General features: G+C 41.0%; 1 protein-coding gene across 1 annotated transcript in view; it reads left to right on the plus strand.

Annotated features, from left to right (window-relative positions):
• Positions 1–1,808: 1,808 nt before the first annotated feature.
• Positions 1,809–18,730, plus strand: part of LOC139657478 (multivesicular body subunit 12B-like) — a 29,957-nt gene continuing 13,035 nt past the window's right edge. The window contains exons 1-6 of the mRNA XM_071535339.1: positions 1,809–1,919; positions 6,607–6,714; positions 8,673–8,769; positions 9,801–9,930; positions 10,098–10,208; positions 16,009–16,070. Of these exons, the coding sequence (XP_071391440.1) occupies positions 1,809–1,919; positions 6,607–6,714; positions 8,673–8,769; positions 9,801–9,930; positions 10,098–10,208; positions 16,009–16,070 (619 nt within the window). The remainder of the gene's footprint in view (positions 1,920–6,606; positions 6,715–8,672; positions 8,770–9,800; positions 9,931–10,097; positions 10,209–16,008; positions 16,071–18,730) is intronic.

Here is an 18,730-nt window from a genome sequence, read left to right on the forward strand (position 1 = left end):
CCTATCATATAATTTGGAAACACGTGAGATATTCCTGACGAAGAATCAGCAAGAGTAGCCTATCCTATGCATTTGTAGATGCCTATATGCAAATATAACAGCAAACACGAAGTCCCTATAAGAATACTATAGGGATACCATAGGACATAGAAATATAGATCGTCATTATAAATTCGCTAATAAATAGCACAGACAAAATAAATTATAGCCTAGTAATTTTCATTAGGAAGCCAAAGACTTTGGCTGAGTTTGAGTTTTATCTTGTCATGATTCTAGCATGAGAGTTATTGACATCCAATCACATAAAAAAAGTAGCATGCAACGCTTACAGTTACTCACGTCATACTACACAAATACCACAGCAAGTCCCTGTAGGAATATTTGAGGAATATTATAATATCACCATAACATTCCATATATTAATTCCCTATAGGAATATTTCTATCTCCTAGGGTATCACTATAAGATTCCCTTATGATATCATATGAGGTAGAAAATACCTTTAAGTACACTATGGTCACCATAAACTCACTACTGAATATAACAGACACTCTTCTAGCAATATTACAGTGATTTTTTTGTCCTCGGGGGATAGAGGCAAGTTGAGATGGGTTTCCTTTGGTCTGACTGGATGAGTCTTAGCCATCATGTTGTGGTAGAGAACAGAACTGATGGTGAACAAATTCATGTTAGAAAGAGATCCTTCATTCTATTAGCTAATTTGCTATCCTGTTTCATTTGAATAAGTACAGCTATCTAACATTTGTTAAAGAGACAGCTGTTTCTGGAGCAAATCCCCTAATTTGATCAACTTAATTGCAATAGATTCCGTAAACATCAAGATTGAACGCAGCAACTTTGTCAGTTAGTACAAGAATGCTTTAAACCTAATCTAATAAAATTGCAAAGGAACCTTTACAAAGCCACTTACCCTGTAAAAGGCTTGCATACCCATTAGGCTAAAATTCCCTTAGACAGGAATAGATAGCAATTGATTGGGACTTCCTTGAAAATATGTGATCGCTCCTCCTAATTTGTGATTTGGTGAAGTCATTGGGTGGTCTCCAAATGCTTTTTTGTCATTGGTCTCACTTGTCATTGGATCCTGGATTAGGAGGCCACTTTTTCTTCTAGATCCTAATAAGCCAGGAGAAGTCAATACTGTGGGGTTCTAGTCATTCTAGCCAAGACAAACCTTCTCCACTCTCCCTGCATGAGCCTTAAAGATGTAAGCCACATTTTGTTTCACCATCTACATTTTGGGTATGAGTTCACATATAGGCTACTCTAGAAGACTTTGTAGATGTAAAACCCTCTTTCAAACTTTTATAATCCATCACAACTCAAAATACAGGTCATTGTTTTCAAAGGTTGCATGTAGCGTATAACCAAACCTTTTACAGCTTTACACTGTGATTCTCTGTGTATCTGAAGTTGAATTTGAGTGGGGAAAAAATATGTGTAATCTGTTTCAGGATGCAAGATATGGTTTCCACCGGTCTAGCTGTCTTGTTGCTTTAAAAGAAGGTCACTCAAACGCAGAATCGAGGCACCAAAGGAAGGGAGATAACATTTGGCGTTTTGGTTTTAACGTTATGAAATACGTTACAAATTCAAAGGCAATAAGCACGATTTTTACTGCCCCATAGCACAAACTGGTCACTGATAGAGGTTGATGCAGGTCATGGATTGCTTAATGCCCCTTCAAATCATTTTCGTAAATCTAAGGTCTTCCAGTATTTCGGCACAGTGCACCAGTGCAGTAAATTATCTTTGAGGGACTCATGCTTTGCTTACAGAGCCTGGATATGTCTGAAGTGTTGGATCACAGTAACGCGGAGGAGCAGCTGCCCACAGAGCCCATCACTGCAGTGGGAGTGGTCGCGTCACAGAACAAGGCCCCTGATGGCTTCCATGTCGTGAGTATTAGTTTTGAACTGTTGAAACACTTAGGATTGGTTTCATAGACGTGGATTAAGACTCGAAGGCTGTTTATTTTCTTTGAACTTCTCTCATGAACTAAGAAATATCTGGGACTAGTGTTAATCTACGTCTGTGAAACTATCCCACCAAACTGCTAAACATGTTTTTGCCAGCAGTATGACCGAATCAAACTCCAAATGGCCAATCACTGATTGAAGGAATTGATTAGGTCTAATCCTTTTATTTTTGCCAAGTTTTTGTCTTTGCTTTATGTTGTAGTTTAATGAGAAACGTGTACAATGCAACAAACCACCATGAAGCTGGCAGCCTTCCAAGGTGTTAGCGAGTTTTTGTTAGAGCTGTTAGATGACTTATTCATAGAGTTTACTTTGATGATTAGGGGGATTCCACTTCCCGACATTATTATTTGTTGCCACTCGTATTCCAGACGCACCAGAGGCTAAGGATTAATGATCTTTGGCGGATGCCCAGCGCAGTCATGTAACTTTGTCCCCATATCTGCTTTATACTCACGTGAAGACGGGTTGATACCCCAACAACCTCAACGGTAACCTGGTTTTGTGAGGCAGTAAAGTAGGACAGAGCATCTACTGGTTTATGGAAACTTTTGGCTTGTTAGGAAGAGAAGAGAGTGTGTTTGTGAGTTTAACAGAGCACAAAACAAGCTCAAGGGCAGATCTCTCTTCCTCTCTCCCTCCCTATCCATTCTTCTTCTTGCGTTCACCCTACGCCCCCAATCCCTCTCTCTCCCCCCACATTTTTTTTCCTCTTCCTGCTCCACCCTACATACCCTGTTTGTTGTAATCTCTGGCAGATGATGGTGGGTTGGCATTGAAATGGAGCCACTGGCAGGGAGACTGCACACACACACACTACACAGCAGTGACAAACAGAGAGAAACCCCATCAGACTTCCTGCTCCGCTGCTCCAGCGCTGCAATACATTTCAGTTGATGTGCAAATACTGAGCGTGTTCTGCAGGGCTTACACCTAGTCACAGGCTGTTATCGGCTTTGGTTTTCCTCTGTAATGGATGTCGGCTAACTTCTAAATACTCTTCATGTCAACCTCCAAGTAGTACAGGAGTTAGTTGATAGATCCAGATTTCTACCATCAAATTTGGCATCACCAGTGCAGAAATATTAATAAACATCATGAAACAATTTCTGCGGTCAAGTGCAAAGAATGAAACATTTATTTTAAACAAAATCAACATTCAAAATGCCATTTATTGCATGCCATAACTAATGTTTACTAAGCTACTTTTTGGAATTTTTGTCTGTGGTTGCATGTCATGAAAAATTAATTAGAAGACTATACAGGAGATAGAAGTTGTTAAGTGCAAACAAAGCAGATCATCACAATGAGCATAAAGTAAAGTCTGCAAAGTCTGTTTTTTTTAAATTATTATTTCTCCCTATTTATTTACATCTAGGTAGTCTATACGAATCTTTGTTTAGTTGCTTAGTAACTGCCTGTTGGACCCCCCCAACCCCCCGTTTTTCTGGTCAGTTGGTAGTATAGCTTACTTTGTTTTGTTTGTCCATTTAAAGTAACACTTGTTTGGGACAGCCTGTCTGAAACTTAACAGAGTTACAGTACACTATTGTATTTAGCCGAAGTGATACCTTTGATGGTATGATGTTTTGTGATTTTCAGCACTGAGGCATATTGCATTCTGCCAATGTTTTATTTGACTTTTGTAAAAAAAAAACAAAAAAAAACCTCAATATCCCTTAAGGTAATAAAATGTCAGAATTATGCCCATGAATAAAAAGTCAGGTACAAGTCAGCCAACAAGATAAAATTCAAGGCCTTTCAGACTCTGAAGCACTATTTAAAGTGCATTTTCCCCATCTTCAAGAACATCTTTTCAACATCACTATGTGGTCTTTCATCTATACACTTGAAATACAAACAAAAATATCAACACTTGGCATCAGCGTGCCAATACAGTACCAAGGGGGGAATTCTCAGGATATTATGCTGTATTGATTTTTTTTTTCCTTTCCCTTTCATACTAGACTTCTTTTTGAATTCATCCTCAATGGTGACTGCTTACCATTCTGTACTTTTTGCACAGCAGATCAAGGGGCTGATTAACTCTTTTGCTCTCTGATACAGTGCGCTCACATCTCTGAACTTGAGCAGGTTGTTCCAACACAAGAGAGCACAGGCCCAGATCAAACACCGCTCCACTGGGATGAGGAGCTTTTGCTGAAGCACCAGCAGCCACCCCACATCAAACACCTTGAGCACACTCACACACACACACACACTCACATGCTCTACAAGGGGATGCAAAGGGGATACGTGTGTAATTCAAATTCACCTGAGCATTTGACACACTACCCTCATGAATTCATTACTGTAACATAAGTTTATTTGAAGAAGCAAAGTACCAGCTGGAGATCTGAGTCCTGTGTAATTGGCTGGGACGTCCGGTGAATGGGTATACAAACCTTAGATGGCTCCTTGTTGGCACTGGAGGGAGCGTCATTTACAGTAGCAACTTATTCACACCATCAATAGATGGATAGCATGCTGGAAAGTGAGACCAGTTGTAGCCTACGTTGTAGCAAGATGTGAAACAGGTGTATGTTTTTTTCTTTTTTTATGAGGAGCAGGTGGCACCTAAGTCAGAGAACTTTTTCAAAGTAATGCAGTTGTAGTTGCTTAATATAGTGAGAAGTCAGTTTACCTATTTTCTGTTTTAAGATAAGATCCAAAGAAGCATTTTTCTGTTCCTCTTTGGAAGGACTGGTTTGTTTCCCTGTGACTCTGTTATCTTTTCTCCAGCTGGTCTCACTCCCCAGAGATTCTTGATTGTATGCCTTTATATCCTTTTAGTTACAGCTCTGCCTCGCAGGGCTTCATACTAACTCACTAGTGGTGTCTGTCTCCTGAGATCCTTCACAGGAACATTTCCAGCACCCCCCTAAAGACTTGCTTCACAGCAGGCTTTCAGATCACCCTAAGCGGAATATTTCAGGAATTGGCAGTCGAATCTGTCAGCAAGTTTCAAATCAAATGATACGATCATATTTCAAAGATCAATTTCAACTCGGAGCTGTGATATCTCTTTTTTGTCAGAGATGTAGCTTTCTCTTTATTGAGTCCTGTGTGAAGATGGAGCCAGACAATGGCGGACTTGAAAGTACTAGAGAAGAGCCACCGCAACTTTACTCACGCCTTCTCCGCTGTGGCTCAGCAGTTGGCGTTTCACATTCAGGCTGCGTCGCCTCCTTGCTGCCGGGGGCTGTGGCAGGATGATGCCTGAGGTGCCTCCTAGGAGGACCGTGCCCTCGTTACTCCTCAACTTGACTTTGGGTTTCACAAAGCTAGCCCTTTGTTTACGCTGACAGGATGCGCTGGCTACTGACCTGGAAAAAGTGGCCAAGACGGGTTGTCTTGTAAGGAAGAGGGAGGCTGGTGATGTATAGGCTCCTTCTGGGACCTTTCACAGTGCTGCCGTTGGAGACACCCCGCAATCCTTCTCTCTCTCTGCTCATCTTCTGCTCTTTCTCCCCCTCATCCCGCTATCTATCCCTGTTCCCCCTCTCTAGTCAGCGCTCTCATCCCATCTAGTCAGTGGTGGTTTTGCATGAATCTCTCCATGCCACGTTTCCCCCACCCAGTCACCGGGGTCATTCATCATTATTGTCAAGGGGGTAATGTGTGTGGGTGGGTGCAGAGATCTATGACTTCTTCATTTGAATGAACCTCATTAGATTGACTCTTCTTTGTAAAGGATCCCTTCAGAAAATAAGTCTGGCAGTTATTTAGGTGATTCTCACATGATAGCCAATGGAACATGACGTTTCAGCCAAGCATATTTGCTCGAACGATGGAAGAGTCTCTGTGATGCAGTCTGCAGGTTGTGTTTTGCTTTATCATTCCTGCCCGCATACTTACATTTACATAGCGATGCTCTAGAAGACCTTGAGCTTGACTTGTGGTGGCCACATGCTATCAATATGATGCAATCTATTGTATTTTTACCAACCCCACTGATCATTTACAACTGTGAATGAGCCCATTACAAGAGGACAAGCGGCTCAATTCTTTGGATTTAGATTTATTTAGGCACACACATGAAATTGTTTTTAATCCTCAGTAATTTATTCTTAGAAGAATTGTCTCATTAAATAATAGATTGAATCCACACAGGGGTTAGTGAAGTGTGACTATTCAAGATGCATGTACACAATGTTCTCAGTTTACTAGTGTCTTAAAAATCAACATAGAAACAAATAAAACCTCTTCAAAAATGAGGACATCTGTCAGTGGATGCTCAAGGGAGACTACAGTGGGTTTTTAAAAAGATATATTCCATATTTACACCAAATATAATCCCTGCATTGCCATAGATGCACAGTGAAGTTTGGTTTTCCTTATTAGAGCAGATCTTTGTCAGGGCGTCTTTAATCAGCCTGGTCCCGAGGGATGATATTTTTAGCCACCTTTTTGGAGGCTAAGACTCCTTTACCCACACAGAGCACTAATGAGATGGAGCGCTAGTGCAGGCATGCGTTAATTAAGGCTAGTATGCAAGGGAAGAGGCAAAAGCAACACGCTCATGGCATACATACATTAACTTTATCCCACCTCCTGCATGTTTTTCTCTCCTTGTTTTTTTTTTTTCCTCTCTTTTTTCACGTAGGTTGCACAAACAACAGATGGCTCCGACGCCGACCTGTGGAAGGACGGCTTATTCAAATCCAAGGTCACCCGCTACCTCTGTTTCACCAGAAAAAATGTACGTGCGAATGTAAACTTCTCCCTTTCCCTATGCATTCTCCAGTAACACCTCATCTGCAACACCTTTTTTTTTGCCAGCGGTTACCTTAGTTTTCTGTCACTGGAATATTTCTATGCAGCACTTTGATCACCGAAAGTCCCATTTAAAAGGCCAAGCATTGCCCATGCAATTTTAAACTTTTACCTATTATGTATTTGCATGCATATTCTAGAGGAATAATACCTCAGTGAGAGATATTTTTTTATTTTGTGGATCCTCCAGAGAATATTATTTATGTTTATTCATGAAATAACAATGAGCTGTATCTTAACTATTCCAATTTATTCAATTAACACCATCCCTATAGAGAATTTGGATACCAACCAGTGATTCTTCAAAGTTGTTGCACACATCCAAAATATTGAAATTTTGAATATGAAAATACATTTTTTTATAAGAAATGACACATCAAAAGGCCCTTTTAATATGGTTGTAAATAGAGCTTCTATAATTTGAATAGCAGTGAAGACTCCTCTGTGAATTGACTGATCTTTGGATGTTCCCCACAGTATAATAGCTGCTAGGCCATTTTAGCTTTTCACTGACCGATAGCATTGCTCTTGGTGATTCTGGATTGCATAGTCCCTGAACAGTAATTGCTCCATTTTACCTTTTTAATGCCTTTTAGAAGAGTCCATCTACTCATAGCTTTTATGTCACACTGTTATTACTGCTGCTTCTGCTGCTACTGCTGGTGTGTTGTTGCATGGTTGTCAGCTGTAGCCATACACACTCATTATCAGCCTCTCTAACCTTAGCTCATGTGCCCTACTATTCACTAAGTTGTGTCAGTCTATTCATTTATTCTCCTTAGTTGCAGGTAGATACTGTAAACAGTATTGTAAAATATTATGTTTTTGCATTATTTTCAATTGTTCATAGTTTTGTCATTATTTTGCATCAACTCATTTTCTAAATATCAATCAAGTCTTTCTTTGATATCCTCTAAAAGCCAGGCAGCTTGGCACCGGCTGCCTCATGCCTGAGCTCAATCTGGTCCTCAGTTTAGTATATAGCACACAAATCGCCTTCCCCTAGTTCCTGTATATTATCTTAAAATGTGTGTCCACATTGTTTTAAAGACTTTGACACAAATAAAACATGACAGAGCCATCAACAAAGGCTATTTTGTCTGCCAGTCAATGGAGCTCCCACTGTAATTGTCTATGACAAAAACAGATTCTGTAAAATTAGCCCCTGAATTATGTGGGGGGAAGTAAATAGTTTGTGATTTATCATACTGTAGGTTAGAGGTAGATAGCTCTTTTGTCAGGTCCTGATGGGAAAAATCTCTCCAGCAAAAGGGGGAAAAAAACTAAAAAAGGTTCCATGCATAGTAATAACATTCATCCATATTCCTCCTTAAGTCAGTATAAAAACTATGAATAAAAAATGTCTCTAATGGTAATGACTGTCGGGCAACTGTAGCAGTGGAATCCAGCCTTTCGGACGCATCAAGTCACGGCTCGCTCGCCCCACTCTCTACTGCCGCTGTGTATTATTGCAATTTATTATGGCAAAAAATGAAAATGTAATGGGAGGCAGGGAAGAGTCATGCTTGAAAATGTCAACTACACAGTCCCTGATTGTTTTTAACCAATCCCATTCTGTTGATCAGGCCGCCTAGCCTGTCTCACATCATCCCACAGTTTCTCTCCAAAGGTTGAGAATGATTACAAGTTCACAGATGCAAAAAAAAAAAAAAAAAAAAAGCTATTAGGGAGTCATTACTTCCGCTATTTTGTCAACCCTTCTCTTTAGAGACTTCCCGAGCTTTTAGTAAATCATTGAATCCATTATCTCTACATTTTCTTTCCTGAGCCCTCCAAAAAATGAGTAACCTTTTATTTTTCTTGCTTTCTGTCCTTTTGAAGTTGAATTTGCATACGGTGGACTCGACTTTAAATTTGCTGCCTGTTCTCCGTTAGAGCCAACAAGGTGACGTTGTTGTGGACATGAGGCTGATTGACATTAAGGACACATTGCCAGAGGGCTTCACACCTGTACAAGAAACAGTAGACACGAGTAAGTAAACAGTCAATACCAACCACAAGCTCGCTACCCCTCTCCTTGTTTTCCCTCTCAAACCAGCTTATGCGGAGGTCCTCTGGGGCAGCTTTGCTTGAGATAGTGAATGTTTTATGGGTGCAGGTTAGCTTAATTTATGGTAGACTGTGGGAATAAAATAAACATTTTGCCCTGGAGGTACAAGAGAAGAGAATCATGAGTCATTGTTTATCTCAGCTGGAGCTGTGCTTTTCTTTATGAGGGGCTTATTTATTTATGTATTTATTTGGGGAGAGGACGAGTGGATGGGGGTTATCTAATATTAATGAAATGCATTCCCCAATGCTTTAGTGCTTTTTGAGTGCTATGTATTTCCCCCTCACTATCCATGCCTTGGAAATGTAATAATATTTTGGTGTGGGGAGTGAGGACAGCTTGTTTATTATTTTTATTATCATTGCATTTACACTGCACTTTCTAGTGCTGCTGGGGAAATAAATGAGCGAGCCACAGATGCAATATAGGAAGGCATGGCAATGCTTTTTTGCCAGAATGAAGAAAAGAGATTATGTTTTGTTTGGCTATGGTGTAATTTAATGTTTTATTACTTTATGTGAATCCATGTTTAATGTATACATGTGACATTATGTATGAGATTCTATCTAGAATATCCAGTTTAAATCCCTGTTGTGCACTATAGCTGATGGAGGGTTCACTTGCATCTGTCATTTTACCTACTAAAATGATGAAAATGATAATAATACATGTGGATTTTGTGGCTTTCCACTGTCCAGTCATTTCCCTTTGAGCATAGCAAGTCACCCAGAAACTGATATTAGTTCATCCCTTATCCTGAGACTGGTAATGACTAAATAGCAGAGTGAACAAAGTGTGAGTGCAATTTCCGATTGCATATTTCTCTTGGAGGATCAAAAAGTGCAGAGATTGTTTTTTTAAGCTTGAAACCCAGAGAAGATAGAGCTGAGTTGCTGCTAAACACCCGGCCTGTGGCTCCTGCCTGACGGCCTCATGTGTTCCTGCCTCATCAGAGGAGACTGCCATGAGGAAGAGGAGGCTCTGTGTGAAGCTCGGCCCTCTTGCAGCTGCCGAGACCGCTGTATATGACATCCAGATCGTTGGGAAGTCCAAGCACCATCTGGTTAACTACACTTGTATAGGGTGAGCTGTTTGGTCCTGGTAAAGTAAATGAATTAATGTTTATTTATCAGTCAATCTTGCTTTTACACACAAACAATTGCATGATATTTGATGAGAAGGATTGCTCACTTATGCTGCATTAAACTAAGTATGATAAACTCTTTACAAGTTAATGTATCTTTACGCAGTGAGTTAAACAGTATGGGAATATGGTACAGAGTGGGAGATGTCCTTCAGCATCAGTCATCCCAGAGAGGCCCCACCACAGCTACCAGTGACACACAACCCACCACAACAAGGTAATGCCTCCTTATAATGCCATGCCAGAATATTCAACAGTGCCTCTTGAAGTTCAACTTTCTTGCTTTCTTTCCATTTTATGCCCATTGTACTTGTGTATGCTGACTGTATGTATGACAATGAAGACACAAGCCATTGATCACTGGCGGGCAATCTGCTGTAAAGGTTGCGGCTGGACAAAGAGGTAGCGAGGGTGAACTGGAGAGACAGGATAACTAGACAGGATCCCCTGAACAAGAACATGAGTTCAATGAGGGCTAAACTCCTGCTATTTGTGGTGTGTCCCAGGAGGCAGAGGCAGGTCGCTCTCTGACTGCGGTGACAGGAGTGTTGTACTGCGCAGACAGAGAGGAAGAGCCGTAGCCTGGAGAGGGAGAGACAGCTGCAGAGGAAGGGAGGAGAGCTCCGAGATCTCCGCCATGCTGGAGCGCCCCCCCCCCCCCCCCCCCCCCCCTCCTCTCAGCTGCTCAGTCTTCCTCCGCCTCAGGCCCAGACAGAAGGAGCAGCCCTTTGTACTGTGTCCAGATCAAACAGCTCAATTATTTATCGCGACGAAGAACTGGGGATTTCCACAGCAAATTGTAAATAAACAATCGAGACTCCTTCGGCGTGGCAGCGCTGCGGAGAGGGGAGCTTGGCATGGGCGCCGGTGCGTTCGCCAGCTGAAGTGCTGTGCTTTGCCATCCAGCGCTGGGATGAGTAAAAACCACTTAAAAACCACAACATACGCCAGAGTGGCGAATGCCAACGGGAGTGTTCGGAATCGAGCCGCTGTGCAAATGGCAACTCAGGGGGATAAGAACAATAAAAAGGTCAGCCGTGAATTCCAAAAGTAAATTCAAACTGAAACTGTGATTTCACAGAGTACAACTGAGAAGTGGAGTTTTGCGAATCGTCCATATTTTGCTGGTTGATGGTCAATAATCTTTGATGTCTTGAAACGATGGCGAGAGCTCAGGCCATATGCCCTCTTGCAACTGTTACCGGTAATCCTCAGTTCTTTTGAAGCCCACTTTCAAGTTGGTGAGGCATTGGGGTTGGAATAAATTGCACCTCGAAGCAACTCACACCCCCTCCTGATGCCTGCTGAGATCACAGGCTCCTGTTTTTGTATTAACATTAAAATTCATGCCACAGTGAGAGAGTCTTCTTTTTAGTGTATTTCCATCCATAATGCACTGACACATAAGGACAGGACTGTGGGCAGAAGAAGCTCTTGCCAATTTAGACAGTGCCAATTCTTTGGCTATTTATCTTTGGAAACTGGCATCCTTTCTGTGTAGTTACACAGACTTTAGACAGCTATTCATATAGCCGTAGATATTTCTGTATTTTTTTTTAAGTCACAGATTAGAAGGTTTGACGCAGTGATTTATAAACAGTTGCTCACCAGTCACTGACTGCTAAAGTACAGTACAGTAGTACAATGTTACTGTCTGTGTAGCATCATTCGGCTGTGCTTTATTCATATGCAGCATGTGAAAATTCTCTCCTCCATCCCTCCTTGGGGCTATCTATAACAACTTTATGGCCTTCGGAGAATAGCACCTCTTAAATTTAAGTGCTCTTTACAGTCAGTGGAAAAGATGTTTTAAATACAGTCAATAATGTGTAAATTTTTAATGACCCTTATAATTTTGAAAGCTGCGGTGATCCCTCTCAAATGTTAGGTTGCCTCAGGCAGTGGGAGATTGTTAGAGTTGTGTACAAACGTAAACCACAAGGCAGGTTTTCCAGCAGTATGGAGCTGCAGTATACAGGAACCGCTGGGCATTGCGTCATGAGGCCTTTATTCAGTGTGTGATGTGCACAGTGATTACATCCAGACTGAGGTATTGTATTTAGGTATTGATTTGCATTGTGCCGCTTACACATCATTATTGTCAGTTGACAAATATATCCATGTATGTTTTTCAGGAATTAAGAGAAGAATGCATATTTTCTCAGTAATGCCCAATTATTTTTGAAATTTTGTAATTGGGTTTTAACAGGTGTCAACATGCAAAATTTCAGTCAAAGAAAAAAAAAAGGAAAAATACCCAAATTTAAATTCTTATTTCTTATTGGCTCAGGCTGTCACACCATATTGAGCCACTAAAACTGCCGCTGTAGACGACTGTAGCGGCCTGTTGTCCAAGTGCTTTTGAACCCTGCGTGTGTTAATGGCTCTTTATCAAGTTTGTCCAAAGCGTTTCAACCAGCGGCAGCACTCCCATTTGATTCATGGCTTCAGTCTGGTGTCAACCACTTTGGCTTGCTTTCTGTCAAGAAAGACCATATCGCCTCTCTCTGACTTTATAATGTGAAAAACCTGTACCATCCGGTCAGCCTTTTAATATGTCCACTATAGTACCACCGCCCCCCCCCCCCCTCCTTCTCCTGGCTAACAGTGCCATTTGTTCTCCTGATAAAACTGTCATTGCTGAGGCTGATATCTGACCTCTACAGTGACTGGTAGCATAAATTAGCCTTGTCCTAATATTGCAATTTCTTTCCCTTCCCTCAGAATCAAGGTTTTTGACATTTCTCTTAGAATAATAGCCTATTGTACACATGGACACTTTTTAAATCAAACGGTCCGACGATAAAAATGTCAAGGCCAAGTGTCTTTTTTTCCCGTTGCATAGCTGGCTGTTGCTTTAACACGTGAAGCCTAGAGAGTCATCAGTGTCAGGATTGGCATGCATATCAATACGCTTTGTATTGCACTGTCTTCCGCTTTTGACACTCCGCACATTGTTCCGGCTCTGCAGGAGTATTGTATCTGCTTTCATTGCTCGCTGGTTAACCAAGACTTCCCACTGCACATGACTCTTGAGAAAAAGAGACACCGTGACTGTCAGTGTGCTGTGTGACAGATCTCCCGTCTGAAATGTTGGGGGAAACAATCATTTCTCTTTAGCGCAATCTGATTCATTATTTCGCTGTGTTCTTAAAAGTTGCAAAAGTATCTCCGATCAAGCCAAAGGGACACATTCTATCATTTGCGACGCCGCAAATGATAGAATGATCAGCCGAGATCTGATGGGCTCAGACCGTTCGGTGATTTGCCGCCGAATTCAGAGAGATACTCTTTTCAACACCTGACACCGAGCTTAAAGGAGGATAATGATGGGTGAGAAAGCAGCTCCCACAAAGCAGCAGTGTCGGCACATAGAGGAAGGTGTGGAGATGTTGTCACGGGAAAGGCTGGATGTGTGTCAAAACAAGAGCTTCCAACTCTCTGGATCGCAGCTCTGGCTCTTCACTGATATTACTCTCATCCTCGTCTTGCCTCTCTACAGACTACCACTTGTCTGTCCCCACTGTCTCACACAGCTTCCTTTCCCTTCCCTCCCTCTCTCTCTCTCTCTCTCTCTCTCTCTCTTTTTTTTTAGGTAGACAACTTTGTTTCCTTATTCCACGTGGAACAACATATGAATGAACATACGAAAAACTCTGTTCAACCTGTAGTTCATGTTATCAAGCAGTCCTTAGTGCGCTGCTTTGCACCGCTGTACTAATATGATTTTAACTCATGGGACCGTAAGACTCTTGATCGGTGTTGTAATTGTGTAAATCTTGTAGGCCATGTTCCCAGTTTTACACTAATTTGATGAGGAACTACACCGTAATTGAATATTCAAATTAGGAATATGTGTCAATATGGCTTTCCTTGCCTGAAATGAGGATTAATTGTTGTCAAAACTCCAGTGGCCAACGTAATATGAGCCCAACCACTGCTGTTGATTAGCAATGCACTTGCCATGTTTTTGTTTTAAGAATTAGTTCTCAAATTGATTTGCCATATGTTACCCTCTCCAATGCACCTAAAATTGTATTTAGAAGTCACCGAATTTGGATTGAGACAGTTTTCTGTTTCAGACAGATGGGTATGGCAGCCCTAGAGGTTGGCTGTAGAAAAACACTTTGTGTACACACTTTCCTGCTTTCACACACTTCAGAGTTTTCATGATTTAAAGGCCACATTCGCTCTTATTTGTATGGAGAGTGAATAATTATTTTACAGAACACTTCCATTTGAAAAGCTGATGGAAATTAAAGTTTTGTTCATTTGGAGATACATATTTTTTTATAGATAGATAGATAGATAGATAGATGGATAGATAGATAGATAGATAGATAGATAGATGGATAGACAGATAGATAGATAGATAGATAGATAGATAGATAGGTGTTTTTCAACATATTCTTCCTTTTTAACCTACCATTCTGGAGATATTTCAACAAATGAATGTCTATGTAGTTTTAGTCCGGATGCTTTATTGGAATATGTTTTCTTTATTCATGGTCCTTCTCAGTATTGACGGATAAATACAAACTATACACAGATGCCTAAAAAAATACCATCTAAACCATTTTCCCTCCACTTTATCAGTTTATGGAATGTCTTGGCGCTTTGAAAGATATGTACCTTTCTTTCTCAGCAGTGGAATCAACCTTTGCAAGGTAAAAGAAGTCTGCATTGAATGTGGCAATCGTTCCCACAAGATTGATGCCAACCTTTTAAAAATTCACCATTGGCCTGGATTTAACATGGCCAAATGCTGATGTAAATGAGGAGGAGAAAAGTCGACCCTTTCATTGCAAATAAATCTGAGTTGCAGGCTTCAGCTCATAAATACCACAGCCTGTCAGAAGTCTTGTTTTATTGCTCTTGATGGAAATTATTGCATTTATTTATCTCGTGCGAAGAGATAAGGCTGTGAAAGCCACAACTCACGCACAGTAGCATCACCCACAGAATATGCAGATCTGCCATTAGTCTTAAATTTTAAGAATTTGGATTTCACACCCAGCCTCACGCTAAGATTGATTGTGTTATCCATAAACAGACCAAATAAAGAACATGGACACACAAAACACACTTTATCATTTGCAACTTCAAACTTGCTCAAACTTCCAAAATCTATTTATCTCCTCTTTTTTGATTCAGTAGTGTCTTCTCCTTCAAGATCCTCTCCACCTTGTTCTCTTTCTTCAACAAAAACCTCTTATTCCCGCATATCCTCTAATCAAAGCTATTCCTATTTTAATGATATTGCCAAGTACTTTGCTCCGCATTATCATTATAAGATAATTTGTTTTATAATGCCACTCTGGAGCTCATTTTACCTTCAAAGCATGTCACATTATGCAGCTCTCTTGAAGCTCTGATTTTTTTTTTCCATGCTTGCTGTGGATTTATCGATCCGTGGGGGTGAGTCACAGGGTGTAATTCATGATAGCTTGATTGATGAGGATTTCAATCTTATATGGTTTGTTAACTTCGGCTGCCCGCGAAGTGCATTCCATGCTGTTTTCTGTAATACAAGGCCACGGAACGGTAAAAACAGACTTCCCTTGAATAATAGAATCGCTCAGTTCCTCCAGAATTAACAAGATGCTGCTCCGAAACCGCTCTTAAAGGTCTATTCAAGCCCCTGGGCAGCCGAGGCACGGTTTAACTTTTACTGTATTTCACCTCTTCAGATTCAGCCCCCTGTGTCAGTGCGTACCTTACCTATTCTGTTTTGCCTATATACAGATGAGAATGCCATTTGAATAAGGGGTGAAACAGCTTCTTGATGCTAAATCATTATATTTTAATGTGTGAGAAATGTCTCTTTGAACATAATTGTCTGTCACGCGTTGTTTCTTTGTGAAATATGTGAAATATGTGTCCTTGATGTTGCATGCGTGGCCTTATGCATTATATTCTGTTCTCAGATAAATGCATTTTTTAACATGTCAGTGAGTTACATAGCATTGGTCAATTAACAGAGTGTTGTTGCTTTGTTTCTGCCCCACCAAACCCAGCAGGAAGACCACCAGCAAGCCTGACTATCAGCACCAGAGTAGTGGCATCTACACCATGTCAGGTAAACTGTCTCACACTTTCAATGTACATAAGTCAGCAGCATTTATGACAGCCTCTATATAGGCTTTTAACAGTTTGCCCTGTGTTATTTTAGTTTCTTACACTGTAGATCTCTCACTTTAAGGCAGCTTATTTGAAGAAAGGGGCTTATATGTTTAGATAACAGGTTCAGTCTTTGGTAACAGTTATTTATCCAGGAATTATGCTTTCTACAATACACTGCATGCCTTTACAAACGGTGTAATCTCCACCTGTGTGCAGAGACAGTTTCTCTGGTACTTTATCTACAAATGCTGTACGTCTAGATTTCCTCACTGATGGGTACTATACAGAGCCGTGCTTATCTGAGTGAACGTGGCTTCCCAGAGGAGCTCCGCATTACACTCAAGAGAACATTTAACAGCTGTCAAAGATGATTCATCACACGCCATACTTACATCTGTACTGTACGCGGCGCTGGACGAGTTCCCCTTCTCTTTGTCGAGTAGGAATTCAGCTACAATACTCCGTGACTAAAACTGGAGAAAGGCTAATTCGTTTGGAAGCAGAGCTTAGCGATGACGGCCCGGCCCGTACAGTCAGAGGCTGGCTGAGGCGGTCTAGCCTTAAGAGTGTGTGATTCAGACGAGGTGAACGAGGCGGGCAGGTTTTATCCAGCTGGAGAGAGACACCATGTGGTGAGGAATCCTCCTGCTTCCCCAGCAGAGGCACACCCAAGCCACAGCCACACCAGTTATCCACGTTACACCCTGCACTGCCATTCTGCCATCTAGGCATTTAACAACAATTACTAAATCATCAATAGGGCTTTGTTTACATGATGCAGATGCACTCTATAAGGACATATTTAAATTTCAAATAATTTCTTTCATTTGAAAGTCTCATTCTAAATTCAAATTGCTCAACACTGTTTTTGTTTTTTGTTTTTTTTCAGTATGCCACTACTCATATTAACATAAAAACACATAGAAATTATTTATTAGAAATTGATTAATACATTATTGTGCTGCTGTGACAGTCGCATTATAAGTTAGTTAAGATAGTGCAAAGTGCGCCCCTGAAGGAGCAGACATTAACACACAGCTGAATGGCTTGTGGCATTTGGTGTGCGATTCGTCCACTGGGACGGGGTTTGAGTGACAGTGAAGAACATGCAGATACAGTACGCTGCCAGCAATCATCATTTATCACCAGAAACTGTCCTCTGTAATCGCACACACTCCCTATTTCCTCCACCTTTATGTGTCTCTTCATCACTTGGTGAGATTTTAAAAGAAAAGAGGATCTAACCTTTAATGGAGTTCTCCTGAGAAGGTTCCTGCTTTATTGCCTCAGACTGTGCACTCGTCAACCTCCCAGCCTCACATTGTGAATGTGAGAGAGCGCAACTTCCCTTCATTAACAATGTGATAGCCTGCAGACCAAGTGTGAGGTCGTAGCCGACAGCCTATTTGTGTTAATTGTTAGCGTGGTGGTGGTTCTGGTGTGTGTGTGTGTGTGTGTGCGCGTGTGTGTGTGTGTGTGTGCATGTGCGTGTGTGTGTCTGTGTGTGTGTGGGTTGACAGCTGGCCAGGTTCGAGTTGGTCTAAAACCATGTGCGCTCTGTCAGGGTTGTACAGGCGCCTTCTTTAGGATTGATGAATTGCCTGCTTTCTTGATTAAACCCTCCGTCACTTCCCAACAAAACAAAAACCCCAACACAAAAAAAAAGAGTGAGTTGAGGGGAGGAGAGGTAACATGTCTGGGAAATCTGTCATCTGCAGTCACATCATGTACAGATGTGATGTGCAGGCGCTTTGACATTTATTACCAGAATATTAAAAACTAATTCACATTTATTTTGCAGCCCTCTCTCACTTGACAGTTCAAGCTCATTTGAAAAGTTATCAAGTTTTCACAGCAGCTCCAACCCTTTGCTTTTCTGCACCGGGGTCGGTTTGATCCGTGCCAAGTTCCTTTGCCAATTAGGTCTATTATCCATATATTTACAGAGGAGCAGGATATTTTTAAAGGTAATTAAAATTAAACTTGCATTCATGAAACGTGCCTAAAAAGGCATCGTTTTGCATAAAAATATCATAAAAGGTGGTGAAAATTGTCCAGTTGAAGCCCTATTTACATCCGCAATGGTCCCAGTTCTTTTGAAGGTGTGCGACAAATTTAAAGAACACTATGTGACATTCAGCAGCAGTCTGTTGCATTGCAGTCTCTCTTCATTACCCAGGGAACAACATATAGTATTCAGCAGACATCCTCCTGATAAAAAGGTAAACCTAATAAAAAGTAATACATTTACATATCTATCGCATTAATCAAAAATAAATCCTGACATTGGCCCTGATCTAACGTAATATGGAGAGCAATTATTTCCCTATCCATTAGGAGAACTTCAATTAACAGACACGAGACAGTTCATCCTTTAGAGGAGAGGGGAGAAAAAATGGGAGACTCAAAATTAACTTGGGTTTGCAAAATATCTTGGCAGGATGACAATGATTTTTGATTTTCAGGAAACAATATTAGAATTCTTATTAAACTATGTGCATCTGCTTTTAATTTGCTGCAAATAATTGGAAAATGCAATGGAGCTTTCCAATTAAAGCGCCACTTTATGCTGTTTAATAATACCCTCATAATATTATAGCTTATGAAATGACAGGT

This window comes from Centroberyx affinis, unplaced genomic scaffold, assembly GCF_046629955.1.
Source record: "Centroberyx affinis isolate AG114_WGS23_722 - 3 ecotype Tasmania unplaced genomic scaffold, CSIRO-AGI_Caff_v1 ptg002689l_1, whole genome shotgun sequence".
Classification (NCBI taxonomy): Eukaryota; Metazoa; Chordata; class Actinopteri; order Beryciformes; family Berycidae; genus Centroberyx; species Centroberyx affinis.